A 15,972-nucleotide genomic window follows, 5' to 3' on the forward strand; every position below is an offset into this window, starting at 1 on the left:
CATTTTCACCAAAGACAGCCCTGTTTTTGGGCTCCCAAGCCCTTGTGCTCCCCGGTCCACAGAAGCACTCTGTAGGGAAAAAATGGGCCCATTTTGCGGAGCACTGCTTCTATTTTTTTCTTGTTTTTCTACTGTAAATTTAGGTGTGTCTTATAGTCCGGTGCATCTTACAGTCCGAAAAATATGTTAAATCTAAGTATTGCTTTTTAATATGTGCTGTTAATAGTCAGGTGCATTCTGACCTATTTCTTAGCAGCATTTAAAATTTCTCCTATGAATATTATACTGTTTTGTTTTTCAATTATTAATAGGAATGGCCTATTAAATTGAATTACAATAGGTGCAGACAGGGGCACTATATCCATGGAAGTGGCAGCTGAAGCTTCTGTTCCTTTTTCATCAATCATTATCACAGCTTTATGAAAGGCCTAGAGAAAAAATACAGAGAGAGAAAGATCCTATCATTTTGTTTTTAGATGAATATAAATCTATTTTAGACTGCTATTTCCAGAATTCTAAAGAAGACAAATGAATGAGTGGGGAAGGTCTAAGAAAACCATTTTTGAGTTGCAGAAACATCATCTCCCCATCCACCCAAGTTCTTGTTTTCTTTCATAACCAAAAGAGATGATGCCACTTATGTTGAATTGTCTTCAGTCTTTCAGAGAAGATATTTAGAAGAAACAGGACTTCATAAGAAAAGTAAAACAGAGAGTAGATACTCATCAAGAGTAGAGTTAGTTTCTATGGAACGTAAGAGTCCAAATTATAATTTTCCTTGATAATTATGCATTTCCTGAACGTATTTATGCATCATTTTTCTATACTCAAAAGTGATGTATACTTTTTAAAAATGCATTTAAAAATAAAATACCAATATACTATACTTACGCATTTTGAAATACATTATAATAAAATATCTGCATACCACAAAGAGAGACTTCTTTCTAGACTTTCAGTAGTCAAATAAACAAACACAGATGGTTGTTCTTAACAGGAAATTCTGTCACCTATACTTTACCAAAGTATTTATTTATTTATTTATTTATTTATTTATTTATTTATTTATTTATTTATTTATTTATTTATTTATTTATTTATTTATTTATTTATCGTATTTGTATACCGCCCTATCTCCCGAAGGACTCAGGGCGGTTAACAGGCACATAAAAACACATAAATACAGAGTAAAAACAATTAAAAAACTTATTCTAAAAGCCGAATATTTAAAACAATATAAAAATAAAACCCATTTAAAACCCATAAATTTAAAAACTAATTCAGTCCTGCGCAAATAAATAAGTGTGTTTTAAGCTCGCGGCGGAAGGTCCAGAGATCCGGAAGTTGACGAAGTCCTGGGGGTAGTTCGTTCCAGAGGGTGGGAGCCCCCACAGAGAAGGCCCTTCCCCTGGGCGTCGCCAGACGACATTGCCTCGCTGATGGCACCCTGAGGAGTCCCTCTCTGTGAGAGCGCACGGGTCGGTGAGAGGTATTCGGTAGCAGTAGGCGGTCCCGTAAGTAACCCGGCCCTATGCCATGGAGCGCTTTAAAGGTGGTTACCAAAACCTTGAAGCGCACCCGGAAGGCCACAGGTAGCCAGTGCAGTCTGTGCAGGATAGGTGTCATGCGGGAGCCACGAGGGGCTCCCTCTATCACCCGCGCAGCCGCATTCTTAAGTATAATTCTTAAGATAATTTTGAGCAGTTATCACATTCCAATTGATATAAACCAGCAACGTATCTTTTCTTTTATGTACACTGAGAGCATATGCACCAAGACAAATTCCTTGTGTGTCCAATCACACTTGGCCAATAAATTCTATTCTACACGTACTGTATGCTAAATTTTGAAGCAGGTATTATCTATCTAATGCCTCTTACAGGAAAGGGGAGAATTTGTATCTTACCTCTGAGAGCCTGTGCTGGGGCTGTCCTGTGACTCTGGACAAATCTGCTTTGTCAGTAAATACATCAGCCACACCCAGAGAGTACATTATATTCTTCAGCTTAATCTCTCCACTTACCTGGCATTTTGGTATATACACATCTATAGAGCTGTCAAAGAAAGATTTCTGAATTACATTAAGAATGCAATGCAAACCTGGCTTATCTGATGAAAAAGAGGAGGAATGGACTTTCACAAGATTAGGCTACAGTTAGATGATTACCAAACTTTTTAATTACTAAGCTAAAATCTTTGTCCTGGCCCATTTGTGAATATTTTCATATGATGATTTTTCTCTCCCTATTTTCTCTCCTTATGACCATATCAACTGAACAATATCTGTGAACAATATTGGTACAAATATCTACAAGTTCAATTTCTGTGGCATTTCAGAAAACCCATTTGATTTGTTCCTGCCTTACTTAAGAATTCTGCAAGTTGACAAGTTTATCCTTTATTTATGGATAGCTGCTTTCCTGTTGGAGTTAATTTATTTATTATTTATTTGTTCGCACTATTAATGCCTATTGTGACCAACTCTCAGCTCAAATAAGTATTCAGTGTAGCCAGTGGTGGGACTTGAATAACTTAACAACTGGTTCTCTGGCTGGGTAGGTGTGGCCGGTTGGGTGACGTCACTCAACACACTCAGCCCTGCCTCCTGACCACTTGCCTAAAAGGCAGAGTAGGATTCAGCTAGTTGGGACTAATTCCACTCTTGGCTGCCCCCGCCCATTTTTCAGCCTGTTTTTTGGCCATTTTCAGGCCATTTTTTGGACTGTTTTCGGGGCATTTTTTGGGACATTTTCAGGCCATTTTTTGGACTGTTTTCGGGGCATTTTTTGGGACATTTTCAGGCTGGCTTTGGGGGCATTTTTGGCCTGAAAAATGGCCTGAGAACAGGCTGAAAAATGAGCAAGGGCAGGGTCAGCCAGTGGTGGGATTTGCCGGTTCGCCGAACTGTGCAGAATATTAACTACCAGTTTGCCCAAACTGGTGTGAACTGTCTGAGTGTAGCTACTTATTTTGCTATCATCATCATCATCATCATCATCATCACTATTATTGAAGAAGAGTTGCTGGCTGCAATTTTGCTGAGCCTTTCACAGGCCTTCTGTCGCAAATTTGATAATATGGTGAACAGATTAAGGGTTTTGGGGCTTCCTAGTACATTTGTAAATAGCTTTTAAAAATGTATTGCCACAAGCTTATCGAACGGAAAGGCTTGCCTGGGCTGTGGGTCTTCCTGCGGTCTGCCAAAGTCATTCCCACATATCAACACACTTTAGATACCTTCAGCCCTGTTAGGTTTTTGGACAAGTTTATTTATTTGTGTTATTTAATTACTGGGCCTCTGTTGTATCTTTTAAATTATTTTATTTATTTTATTTATTTTATTTAATTTTTATACCGCCCTTCTCCCGAAGGACTCAGGGCGGTGTACAGGCATAATAAAAACCAGCAATACAATATACAAATTTAAAATCCCATTTAAAAAACTTATTTAAATTAGCCCAATGATTAAAATTTACTCTACTAAAACCCCATTTAAAATTAATAAATTTAAAATTTAAAATCCCAATTTAAGCCAGCCCCGCGCGGATAAAAAGGTGAGTCTTGAGTTCGCGACGAAATGTCCGAAGGTCAGGAATTTGGCGTAAGCCGGGAAGCCTGCGTTCCAGAGTGTGGGACCCCCCACAGAGAAGGCCCTTCCCCTGGGGGCCGCCAGCCGACATTGTTTGGCGGACGGCACCCTGAGAAGTCCCTCTCTGTGGGAGCGTACGGGTCGGTGGGAGGCATATGGTAACAGCAGGTATAAAGGGTGGAGCAGAAAATACAGTTCAAAAGACTGATATTTTTTTCTTATCTTGGTTCTTTTCCAAATTGTTTTTTTAAACCTTACAGTATATTTTTGATTTTTAGAAAACATACATTTTAAGTCAAGCTATGGGCAGTTTACAAATGTGTTAAGAATGGGAAAAGCTTTCAGTGGCAGCCATTTTGACAACATGACGAAAACATTTTCATAACTTCAAATGTAATCACCAGCCCAAAAGAATAGGTACCGCAATTATTCTAGCTTCAGCAGTTGCATGAATTATAAGTACTGAACTCAGTAATATGACTTTTAGTTTGAAGCCTTGTTCATAAGAAGCAACTGGTTGGTTACCTCAGTCGGCTTATGCCAATCACTGTTTTGGTTTGGTTTTGTGTGGTCCGACTTTGTGTTTACTTTGACTTCTCTCCCCCAACTCCTCCCAGAGACAGAGATAGATCTTCCTTTCACTATGTAGGTAGGAAATTTATGTCCCTTCAGATATTGTTGAATGACTTCCAGGATCTGTCATTAGTGGGCAAGCAGTCTGGAGGGACACAGATTGTATATCTAAAAACATTCTTGCTTTTAAAAGCTCATCCCACCATTTTTGGGCTTTAATCTATCATACTTACCTTTTCACAAGGATATTTTTCCATTTCTGTAAAACTCCACATGACAAGCTGCCGGCCACCCTCTCAAGCTGCCCTTTGTCAGGCAGGATAAAAGATGCAGCACTGTGACCTTCATAGGGCATTTTCAAAATCATACAAAATTTCTCATCATCGCGTCCAATTTCAAACGTGACCATTTAGAACATCATTGGCACTTTCACAACCGTGTAGGTATTCACATAGAAGTTGTGCTCCTCTGTGTACTTTGGGTTAAAAGGCTTCTTCCATTTAGCTTAGAAAAGAAGCTATATATTAGTAAGTAATTTTGAACTGTGGGCCACACAATTGGGGAGCCAAGAGAAATTGGTGTGATAAATTATGGAAGAGAGGGAGGGAATCTTAATTTGGTGTTTACTGACTGGGGAGGTTCTGTGTGCCCGAAAAATTTCTGAAATAGAGGATGTCTTGAGACACCTGTTTGTAACCCACGGTTTCCCCAACACCCTAGTTTCCAACAACGGCCCGCAATTCACGGCAACCCAGTTTGAGGGGTACTTGGCGGAGGAGGGCATCAGACATGTCCTCTCGGCGCCTTTCCACCCGGCAACGAACGGACTTGCAGAACGTTTCGTTCGGAGCGCAAAAGAAGCGTTATCCAGGATAAGGCCAGGCAATTGGCAAACAAAAATAGACACATTCCTAGCCGTTCAACACAGAACCCCCTGTGTGACAACTGGTCGTAGCCCGGCAGAGTTGTTGATGGGCAGGAAGCTCAGGTGCCCATTAGATAGATAGATAGATAGATAGATAGATAGATAGATAGATAGATAGATAGATAGATAGATAGATAGATAGATAGATAGATAGATAGATAGATAGATAGATAGATAGATAGATAGATAGATAGATAGATAGATAGATAGATAGATAGATAGATAGATAGATAGATAGATAGATAGATAGATAGATAGATAGATAGATAGATAGATAGATAGATAGATAGATAGATAGATAGATAGATAGATAGATAGATAGATAGATAGATAGATAGATAGATAGATAGATAGATAGATAGATAGATAGATAGATAGATAGATAGATAGATAGATAGATAGGAAGATAGATAGATAGATAGATAGATAGATAGATAGATAGATAGATAGATAGATAGATAGATAGATAGATAGATAGATAGATAGATAGATAGATAGATAGATAGATTTATTTCTCACTTTTTAAACCACAGTATATTTTGATTTTAGAAAACATACATTTTGAGGGCAGCTATATTGGGCAGTGTACAAATGTGGAGGGAATGGGAAGCTTTCAGTGGCAGCCATTTTGGATAATATGCGACATTTTCATAACTTCAAATGTAATCACAGCCCAAGAATAGGTACCGCAATTATTCTAGCTTCAGCAGTTGCATGAATTATAAGTACTGAACTCAGTAATATGACTTTTAGTTTGAAGCCTTGTTCATAAGAAGCAACTGGTTGGTTACCTCAGTCGGCTTATGCCAATCACTGTTTTGGTTTGGTTTTGTGTGGTCCGACTTTGTGTTTACTTTGACTTCTCTCCCCCAACTCCTCCCAGAGACAGAGATAGATCTTCCTTTCACTATGTAGGTAGGAAATTTATGTCCCTTCAGATGTTGTTGAATGACTTCCAGGATCTGTCATTAGTGGGCAAGCAGTCTGGAGGGACACAGATTGTATATCTAAAAACATTCTTGCTTTTAAAGCTCATCCCACCATTTTGGGCTTTAATCTATCATACTTACCTTTTCACAAGGATATTTTTCCATTTCTGTAAAACTCCACATGACAAGCTGCCGGCCACCCTCTCAAGCTGCCCTTTGTCAGGCAGGATAAAATATGCAGCACTGTGACCTTCATAGGGCATTTTCAAAATCATACAAAATTTCTCATCATCGCGTCCAATTTCAAACGTGCCCATTTGGAACATCATTGGCACTTTCACAGCCGTGTAGGTATTCACATAGAAGTTGTGCTCCTCTGTGTACTTTGGGTTAAAAGGCTTCTTCCATTTAGCTTAGAAAAGAAGCTATATATTAGTAAGTAATTTTGAACTGTGGGCCACACAATTGGGGAGCTAAGAGAAATTGGTTTTTCCAAATTATGGAAGAGAGGGAGGGAATCTTAATTTGGTGTTTACTGACTGGGGAGGTTCTGTGTGCCCGAAAAATTTCTGAAATAGAGGATGTGGCTGTCTGGATTGTGATAAAGCACAGTCTTTTGAAAGAATTGTGTATTTCAGTGACTGTGAGTATAGCTTCCCTTCTGACCCAGTTCTTCAAGAGAAGGAACTGAAAGAATATCAGCGGTAAGATGGATGGTAAGATGACTACCAAAAGGGATGCATGGACTTAAGAGTGCCTCCATCTTGTGCAATCCCATCCTCTATCCAGAGATCTCTGAAAGGACTTTCTTATTGTGATTTTGATTCATTTATCATGCTGTTACAAAGCAAAGTTCAAAACTTAAAATGGGTTTTTGCCATTTCAGGCTGCAGGCAGGGTAGGAGTAACATAATTGAATGTTCTTTTATTCGTACCTATATCCACCTAACTGAAAAAATGTCACTTTACATAGAAAGCTAGCACCAATAAAAAAAGAGTTTCTTACGTATAAGGAAATTTTTCATTCCTTCGTGAAAATCAGAGGTGGGTTTCAGAAGGTTCTGACCAGTTCTGGAATACTGGTAGCAGAAATTTTGAGTAGTTCGAGGAGCCGGTAGTAAAAACTCTGACTGGCCCCACCTCCATCTATTCTCTGCCTCCCAATTCCCAGCTGATCAGGAGGAAATGGGGATTCTGCAGTAACCTTCCCCTGGATTGGAGAGGGAATGGAGATTTTACAGTATCCTTCCCCTGCCATGCCCACCAAGCCACACCTACAGAACCGGTAGTAAAAAAAATTGGATTTCACCACTGGGCCAATCACTCTCTCTCAACCCAACTCACCTCATAGAGTTCTTTTTGTGGGGAAAATAGGAAGAGGAAGGTGTATTGGATACATTCGCCACCTTGGATTATTTGTACAAATAATGAAGACAGAATATAAATAAAAAGAATAAATAAATATAGCAAGACAAAATATTCCATGGCCAGTACACAAAAAAGCTGACAGGTAAGCAGATAACAGCAAAATCTGGCAATGGCTAAGAGCCAAAAAGTTGAAGAAACAGACAGAGGAGCTAATTCTGGCTACACAAGACCAAGCCCATAAAAATAAATGTATATACAGTCCGAATTAAGAAGGAAGCAAAAAACTGCAATTGCTGCCTCTGCAAAGAAACTGAATAAAAAATAGTCACCTGCTTAGCTACTGCAAGAAAATCACACAGACTGACTACAAACAATGGCATGACAAAGTGGTAAAGACTTTGGAATATCTTCAAAAAATATCACTTGCCTACAAACCAAGAACTGGGTGACTTTAGAATACAGATTAACACCTGCCATATAACACCCCCGACTTAACAAATGTCAATAAGAAATGCAAAAAAGTCTGGATAGTAGATGAGGCAATACACAGAGCCAGCAGAAGAGAAGAGAAGGAACTGAAGAAAATCACAAAATACAAAGATTTGCAAATAAAAGTAGAACAACTGAATCAAAAGAAAGCAAAGATAGGTGCCTTTAGTGTAGTCCCCCAAACAATTGGAGCATCACTTGAATTCAATCAGCATTGACCAATCAATTGCAAAAGGCAGTTGTCAAACCCTGAAGTCTGGGGTTTTCCATGCTGGGGCAGGACGGAGCACAAGTGAAGGGGGGTGTTGGAACCATGGCAAAGGGAGCACTGGAGCACTGGTGATGGGGGGGTGTAGGAAAGGCTGCAGCAGTGACAGAGGCAGCAACAAAGATCAGCTGTGAAGCGGTGATGCGTGGCAATGCGAGACAAGCTGCTGGCTGCTGGATTCAGAGCTCCAAGTGACAATCAGCTGTTCTGGGTCATGGAACAGCCAGGCAGAGCCCTGCCAGGCAGGCTAATGCAGGCTAATACATAGCTGACAATGTGGCAAGGCCAGCACTGGGGGAAGGGCGTGGCTCGCATAAATAAACTGCGCTTTGCATTCTGCTGTTTTGCTGCTGCTAAAACTCGTTGTGTGCCAGAGTCCGGCTAAATAAAGCCAGTTAGCCTACAAGCATGTGGGGTTTTCATACTGGTTTAGGTCTGGAGCTTGGACCTGTGAAAGGAAGTCAGTGCTCCCTCGAACTTCCCTTGCCTGCTTCTTTCAACTGTAAGATAGGAGAAACTATGTAATTGGCCTTGATAAATCGACATTTACAGCTTGAAAATTAATGAGTAGTTATGATTGGCCTCTCCTTTCCCCTTCTCCCTCCGCCTTGCCCCACAGAAGCCTCCCCTATCCTATCCCTTTCTCTCCTTCAGGCTTGCTCCACAGAAGCCTCCCCTATCCTATCTCCTGCTTGCTGCTGTGAAAGTAAAACTGAAACTGAAACTCCACCTCTCTGCTTGTGTTTTGCATTTGGAACAGATTTCTTTTCAGGTGGGGAGGGGGAGTAGAACTCCTTAGCATCAGAGTGTGTTAATAATAATATAGGAAATACTAATGTTCTGATGGTCATTTTGAAAACTCCTTTCTTAGTGAGCACCTAGAAGCCAAGAGGAACATACAGTACATGGCAAATTTCAAGTTTGTAGGCTTTATTGTTCTGGAGATTTTGTGATGATGCATGTTTGGTATTCAGCTTTTATAGATAGATAGATAGATAGATAGATAGATAGATAGATAGATAGATAGATAGATAGATAGATAGATAGATAGATTTCTCACTTTTTTAAACCATCCATCTCCCTCATAGGGGGACTCTGATAAGTTGAAGAAATTGTGTAGACTGAAAACAGTACTGTGAGAGGGATCTAGTGGATGATCACTTAAATATGAGCCAGCAGTGTGCAGTAGCAGCCAAAAAAGCTAATGCAATCCGTGGTTGTATAAACAGCGGCATAGAATCAAAATCATGCAATGTGTTATTATTGCTTTATAAATCCTTAGTAAGACCACACCTGGAATACTGCATCCAGTTTTGGTCATCGCATTACAAAAAAGATGTTGAGACTTTGGAAAAAGCATAGAGAAGAGCAACTAAGATGGCCTGGGGACTAAAACATGTGAAGAAAGGTTGCAGGAATTGGGTATGGATAGAAAAGAAGGACTAGGGCTGACATGATAGCAGCATTCCAATATTTGAGGGGGTCAACTTATTTTCCAAAACATCAGAAGGCAAGACAAGAAACTAATCAAGGAGAGAAGTAACCTGGAATTAAGGAGAAACTTGCTAACAGTGAGGACAATTAACCAGTGGAACAGCTTGCCTTCAGAAGCTATGGGTGCTTCATCACTGGAGGTTTTTAAAAAAAGACTTCACAGCCACTTGTCTGAAATGCTATAGGGCTGTGATGGTGAACCTATGGCACGTGTGCCACAGTGGCATGCAGAGCCATATCTGTGGCACATGACCGTTGCCCTAGCTCAACTCCAGCGTGCATGCGCATGCTAGCCAGCTGATTTTTGGGCCTTCCTGGCCCACTGGTAATCTGGAAATGGGCTGTTTCTGGCGTCTAGGGGGCCTCTAGGGGGCCTCTGGAGGTGTGTTCGCCCTCCTCAGGCTTGCATCACAGAAGCCTCCCCTATCCTATCTCCTGCTTGCTGCTGTGAAAGTAAAACTGAAACTGAAACTCCACCTCTCTGCTTGTGTTTTGCATTTGGAACAGATTTCTTTTCAGGTGGGGAGGGGGAGTAGAACTCCTTAGCATCAGAGTGTGTTAATAATAATATAGGAAATACTAATGTTCTGATGGTCATTTTGAAAACTCCTTTCTTAGTGAGCACCTAGAAGCCAAGAGGAACATACAGTACATGGCAAATTTCAAGTTTGTAGGCTTTATTGTTCTGGAGATTTTGTGATGATGCATGTTTGGTATTCAGCTTTTATAGATAGATAGATAGATAGATAGATAGATAGATAGATAGATAGATAGATAGATAGATAGATAGATAGATAGATAGATAGATTTATTTCTCACTTTTTTAAACCATCCATCTCCCTCATAGGGGGACTCTGATAAGCTGAAGAAATTGTGTAGACTGAAAACAGTACTGTGAGAGGGATCTAGTGGATGATCACTTAAATATGAGCCAGCAGTATGCAGTAGCAGCCAAAAAAGCTAATGCAATCCATGGTTGTATAAACAGAGGCATAGAATCAAAATCATGCAATGTGTTATTATTGCTTTATAAATCCTTAGTAAGACCACACCTGGAATACTGCATCCAGTTTTGGTCATCGCATTACAAAAAAGATGTTGAGACTTTGGAAAAAGCATAGAGAAGAGCAACTAAGATGGCCTGGGGACTAAAACATGTGAAGAAAGGTTGCAGGAATTGGGTATGGATAGAAAAGAAGGACTAGGGCTGACATGATAGCAGCATTCCAATATTTGAGGGGGTCAACTTATTTTCCAAAACATCAGAAGGCAAGACAAGAAACTAATCAAGGAGAGAAGTAACCTGGAATTAAGGAGAAACTTGCTAACAGTGAGGACAATTAACCAGTGGAACAGCTTGCCTTCAGAAGCTATGGGTGCTTCATCACTGGAGGTTTTTAAAAAAAGACTTCACAGCCACTTGTCTGAAATGCTATAGGGCTGTGATGGTGAACCTATGGCACGTGTGCCACAGTGGCATGCAGAGCCATATCTGTGGCACATGACCGTTGCCCCAGCTCAACTCCTGCGTGCATGCGCATGCTAGCCAGCTGATTTTTGGGCCTTCCTGGCCCACTGGTAATCTGGAAATGGGCTGTTTCTGGCCTCTAGAGGGCCTCTAGAGGGCTTCTGGAGGGTGTGTTTCGCCCTCCTCAGGCTCCTAGAAAGCCTCTGGAGCCTGGAGAAGGTGAAAAACGGCCTTCTAGTTCCACTGGAAGTCAGGAAACAGGCCATTTCCAGTCTCTGGAGGGCCTCTGGGAGCGTGGGGAAGCTGTTTTTGCCCTCCCCAGGCTCTAAGAAAGCTTACCGACCCACCGGGCCATCACATGCCAAAAGCAGGGAGAGTGCGGGGGAGGTCACATGCACATGCGTGGGGGGTGGGGAGCATTGAATTATGGGTGTGGCCATGCGCACGACACCACCACCACCCGCTCTCCCCCTGCTTTTGGGACATGACGACAAAAAGGTTAGCCATCACTGGTATAGGGTCTCCTGCTTGAGCAGGGGTTGGAATAGAAGACCTCCAAGATCCCTTCCAACTCAATTCTGATTCTGAAGCCAGATATTACTTTGGAACCTGACTGCTGGAGGAATATAACTTTAGTCACAATGCATAACTAAATAGCTTGAATTTATAGTTTATAGAATAGAATAGAATTTTTTATTGGCCAAGTGTGATTGGACACACAAGGAATTTGTTTTGATGCATACGCTCTCAGTGTACATAAAAGAAAAGATAAGATAGATATCCTTGCTGAGCAGAAATCAGTTGGCAGAACAAAGATTTGTGTGGGTAGGTGGAAGGGTTGGCAAGCAAAAAGTAAAAAAAAAAAGATTAAGGCAAAGCAGAACTGCATACAGAATGAACTTCAGCTTGAATATAATTATTATCCTTTCTCCTTTGATGTTACCTAGTAAAGTCAGTGTGGTGCTGGGAATATTGGAGGCAGAGATTGTTTGTGTACCAGTTTCATAATTTCACTGAATGCCTGCCTAGACCATAATATAATATGTGACAGGTATGACTGGAAAAAAAAACCCCTCCAAAAGCCTGTTAATTTGTTTTACCTTTCATATAAAGGTAAAGGTTTCCCTTGCACATATATGCTAGTAGTTCCTGACTCTAGGGGGCAGTGCTTATCTCGGTTTCAAAGCCAAAGAGCCAGCACTGTCCGAAGATGTCTCCGTGGTCATGTGGCCGCCATGACTAAACGCCAAAGGCACACAGAACATTATTACCTTCCCACCAAAGGTGGTCCCTATTTTTCTACTTGCATTTTTTACATGCTTTCGAACTGCTAGCTTGGCAGAAGCTGGGACAAGTAATGGGACTTCACCCCATTATGCGGCACTAGGGATTCAAACTGCTGCACTGCTCAGTATCTTAGTCACTGAGCCACCACATCCTTTCATATAAATACAGCTAATTCATATAATACATATATTATATGAATTCATTATATATATAGACCTAGAAGTCTTAGTCTACAAGAATCCCAATGGCTCCCTAGGACACACCATCTACCAGAAGAAAACACACACAAACCGCTATCTGCACGCACTCTCACACCACCACCCAGCACAGATCAACTCCGTAGCCAAGACACTCATCTCTAGAACAAAACACTTAGCTGACGAACAACACCTAAAAACCGAACTGCACACTCTCACAAATGTACTAACATCCAATGGATTCCAGAGAAATAAGATTACCAAACTAATCCAAAAAGAACCCCCCACTAAAATCCAAGACAGAGAACAAGAAAACGGCACAGCCCTCCTCCCATATATAAAAGGCACCACAGACAGAATCAGCAAGATCCTCCACAAACATAACATCAAGACAGCATTCTGCACAAACCAAAAAATATCCACCATCCTAAGAAACCCCAAAGACAAAATTGAGTTAGAAAATCAAGGAGTATATGAAATCCCATGCACCGCCTGCCCCACCACATACATCGGACAAACCAACAGAAGAATAAGTGCACGCATTGAAGAACACAAGAACTCATTCAAAAAAGAGGAACCAACTTCTTCCCTGGTCCAACACCTTAAAGCCACAGGACACGATATTGACTTTAAAGAGACCAGAACTATCGCCAAAACTGAACACTTTAACAACAGAATAATCAGAGAAGCCATCGAGATAGAAAAACGCCCACACAGCATGAACAAACGAGATGATACCTCCCGCCTACCAGCCATTTGGAAACCCGCCCTTATTGACAAACGAGTCCCTAACACGAGGAATGACACCAGACCCACACTCACGAGGTCCACACAGGATGTCACCACCACACTTCCACCCAGAAAGCAGACCCAAACCCACACTGATCAGGAAGCACGACCAAGGACCAGAAGCCAGACCGCAGCTGCAACATTAGCCATTTCAAACCCCTCCAATCCATACATACAGCAGACAGACACCCACTATGAAGATGTAGCATGACTACAAACACGAAGCCAAACAACAGCAATGCAACTCACCAGCTCAAATCCCCCTGCAACTCAGATTAATCTGAGCACAACCAAGCCCCCACCCAAACAGGACACACCCCCAGCCAATCAGAGCACAAAAAAACCCCATCCAATCAGAGCACAGCCAAGCTCCCACCCAATCAGTTCAAACCCCCACTAGCAGTTAAAAAGGAAGAAACAGCTGCAATCACACATTGCTCCCAGAAGCACGAAGCTGAAGCCTGAAGATGACGAATGAGACTTCGTCGAAACGTCGCCAAGACACTTCCAATTTTACGTGGGAGAAAACCCGAATAACCAAAGACCTACATACAAACACCCGCGAAAACCTCAGAAAACATATATATATATATATATATATATATATATATATATATATATATATATATATATATATATATATATATATATATATATATATATATATATATATATATATATCATATTCATATATACCTTTCATATAAATATAACTAATTAGCAGAATTTCAGTGTTGGGACTGACTTCATCGACAAGCTTAGAAATCTTCCCACGGGTTTTCCTTTTGATGTAGCTGTTGATGTGCTGCTTAGTTGCTGCAGTGTTCTTAAAATTTTCCCAAAAGATGTCTCCTCCATAGAAGTTTTTGAGGCCACTTAAAAACTGTTCTTCAGGATATAGCTGGTTTTGCACAAAGAGACATTTCCCGATTTCCATCTGGTGTCCAACTCCTCCATTATTTAGCATGTGTGTTTGTTCACAGAAGCCTTCATGTATCATCCTCTCCTGGATCTCTGATGGCTTAAAGTCAAGTCCTTTCAAAATCTGATCTAAAGTGTTATCCTTTGCACCCAAGGCCAGCATTGCAAAGGCGGAGGAGATGCATAAGGGAGATAAGACAACATTGCTTTTGCTTCTGCCACCTTGATGGCTTTCACTGGAAGAGACCTTCCTGAAGAACTTGAAGGCAAAGTCAGAATTACTGTCGACTAATACTTGCATTGGTGTCTGGGCACCTCTTGGGTTAGGTTCATACTGGTAGTTGTCACAATTCTTCTCGTTAGGATGGATAGAAATTTGTGGGTAAGAATTGTCAGCAAGGATTCCAGCAATAAACAACAAGAGAAAGATGGTTTTCATTTTCCTCCTCTAAGAAATTGCAAAAAATAAAATGTGCTTGTTCATTTTGCAGATGATTTTTGATTTGATTCAGATAATTCAATTAAATTCTGGTATGTTATAGGTATAAATAAATATTGCATACAATATCTCCAGTTCTTAGCTACAATGCTATACTAGTTCCCACCAGCTGATGCCACTATTTCTCAACATAAATCACTATTTCCCAAATGAAACTATCAGTTGAATTTAATGATATAGTTAAACTGGCAATATTTAACAATAGCAGAGTTGGAAGGGACCTTGGAGGTCATCTAGTCGAACCCTCTGCTCAGGCAGGAAAGCTGTACTAGGGATTCGAACCACCAACCTTTCTGATCAACAATCTCAGTGTCTTAGCCATTGAGCCACCTAGTCAGGCTACAGGGAAATAACTATTACTGTATTATGTCCAATTTTATTTATTTTTACCTCTTTACTACTTTCAGCATCTTTGTCTATATTCTTGTCCTAAGAATGAGCATTTAAAGCACAACCATCCCTTAGGCATTGTTCTAACTCCTTAGTTCTAGGTTAATTCTCTCCTTGCAAATGTTTCTTATATTGCCCCACATATTTGCCCAGCTGTTCCTTATATTTGGTGTTTCGGAGTTGGTTGTTTGCTTGCAGGCATTTCATTAGCCAAATTAGATGGCATCATTAGTACTAGAGGGTGTGCAGTTTGCTCCCACATACGGTGGCTTGCCCTAGCAATGTTGTTGGTGGCGTGGCTTTATATTTTATATATTTTATATATTTTTTATCATCCATGGGCAAAATAACCCTTCTTACTCTTTTTTAATGTTTGAAAGTAATTATCCATAACAGCTATGAGGTTATGTCTTTTATCGGAGCCATGGTGGTGCAGAGGTTAGAATGCAGTATTGTGGGCTAATTCTGCCAACTGTCAGCAGTTTGATCCTGACTGGCTCAAGGTTGACTCAGCTTTCCATCCTTCCAAGGTCGGTAAAATCAGGACACAGATTGTTGGGAGCAATAGGCTGACTCTGTAAACCGCTTAGAGTAAAGCACTGTGAAGCAGTATATAAGACTGAATGCTATTGGTCATTATGCTATTATCAACATTTCTGGGTGAGTACAAAGTGCTGTTGAGCTCATGTGTTGCTCAGTGTAGGTGTTATTGAGGTCACATATTGTATTTTAGTTTCACTAAGGAAGCAGATTATAAACTAGTTAGGACTTTGGTCTGATCTAGCA

At 40.7% G+C, this 15,972-nt stretch overlaps 1 protein-coding gene across 1 annotated transcript; it reads right to left on the bottom strand.

Moving 5' to 3' along the window:
- Positions 1-242: 242 nt before the first annotated feature.
- LOC131187872 (serpin A12-like) lies at positions 243-14,598 on the bottom strand. Its single transcript, XM_058162617.1, has 4 exons — positions 14,073-14,598; positions 6,158-6,428; positions 1,907-2,054; positions 243-428 (listed from the first exon to the last, which is right to left on the bottom strand). Exons 1-4 carry the CDS (start codon positions 14,596-14,598, stop codon positions 243-245), a joined length of 1,131 nt encoding a protein of 376 aa, XP_058018600.1.
- Positions 14,599-15,972: the final 1,374 nt, after the last annotated feature.

The sequence above is a fragment of the Ahaetulla prasina genome, chromosome 1, assembly GCF_028640845.1.
Source record: "Ahaetulla prasina isolate Xishuangbanna chromosome 1, ASM2864084v1, whole genome shotgun sequence".
Lineage (NCBI taxonomy): Eukaryota > Metazoa > Chordata > Lepidosauria > Squamata > Colubridae > Ahaetulla > Ahaetulla prasina.

Bases quoted from the DNA above. Each gene is read 5' to 3' on its own strand.
- LOC131187872 (XM_058162617.1), bottom strand. From the start codon at position 14,598: ATGCAAGTATTAGTCGACAGTAATTCTGACTTTGCCTTCAAGTTCTTC. The intron at 6,429-14,072 runs GTATATATGAAT...TTCTTTTCTAAG, and splicing joins TAGTTATATTTATATGAAAG to CTAAATGGAAGAAGCCTTTT. The intron at 429-1,906 runs GTAAGATACAAA...TTTTTTCTCTAG, and splicing joins CCCAGCACAGGCTCTCAGAG to GCCTTTCATAAAGCTGTGAT.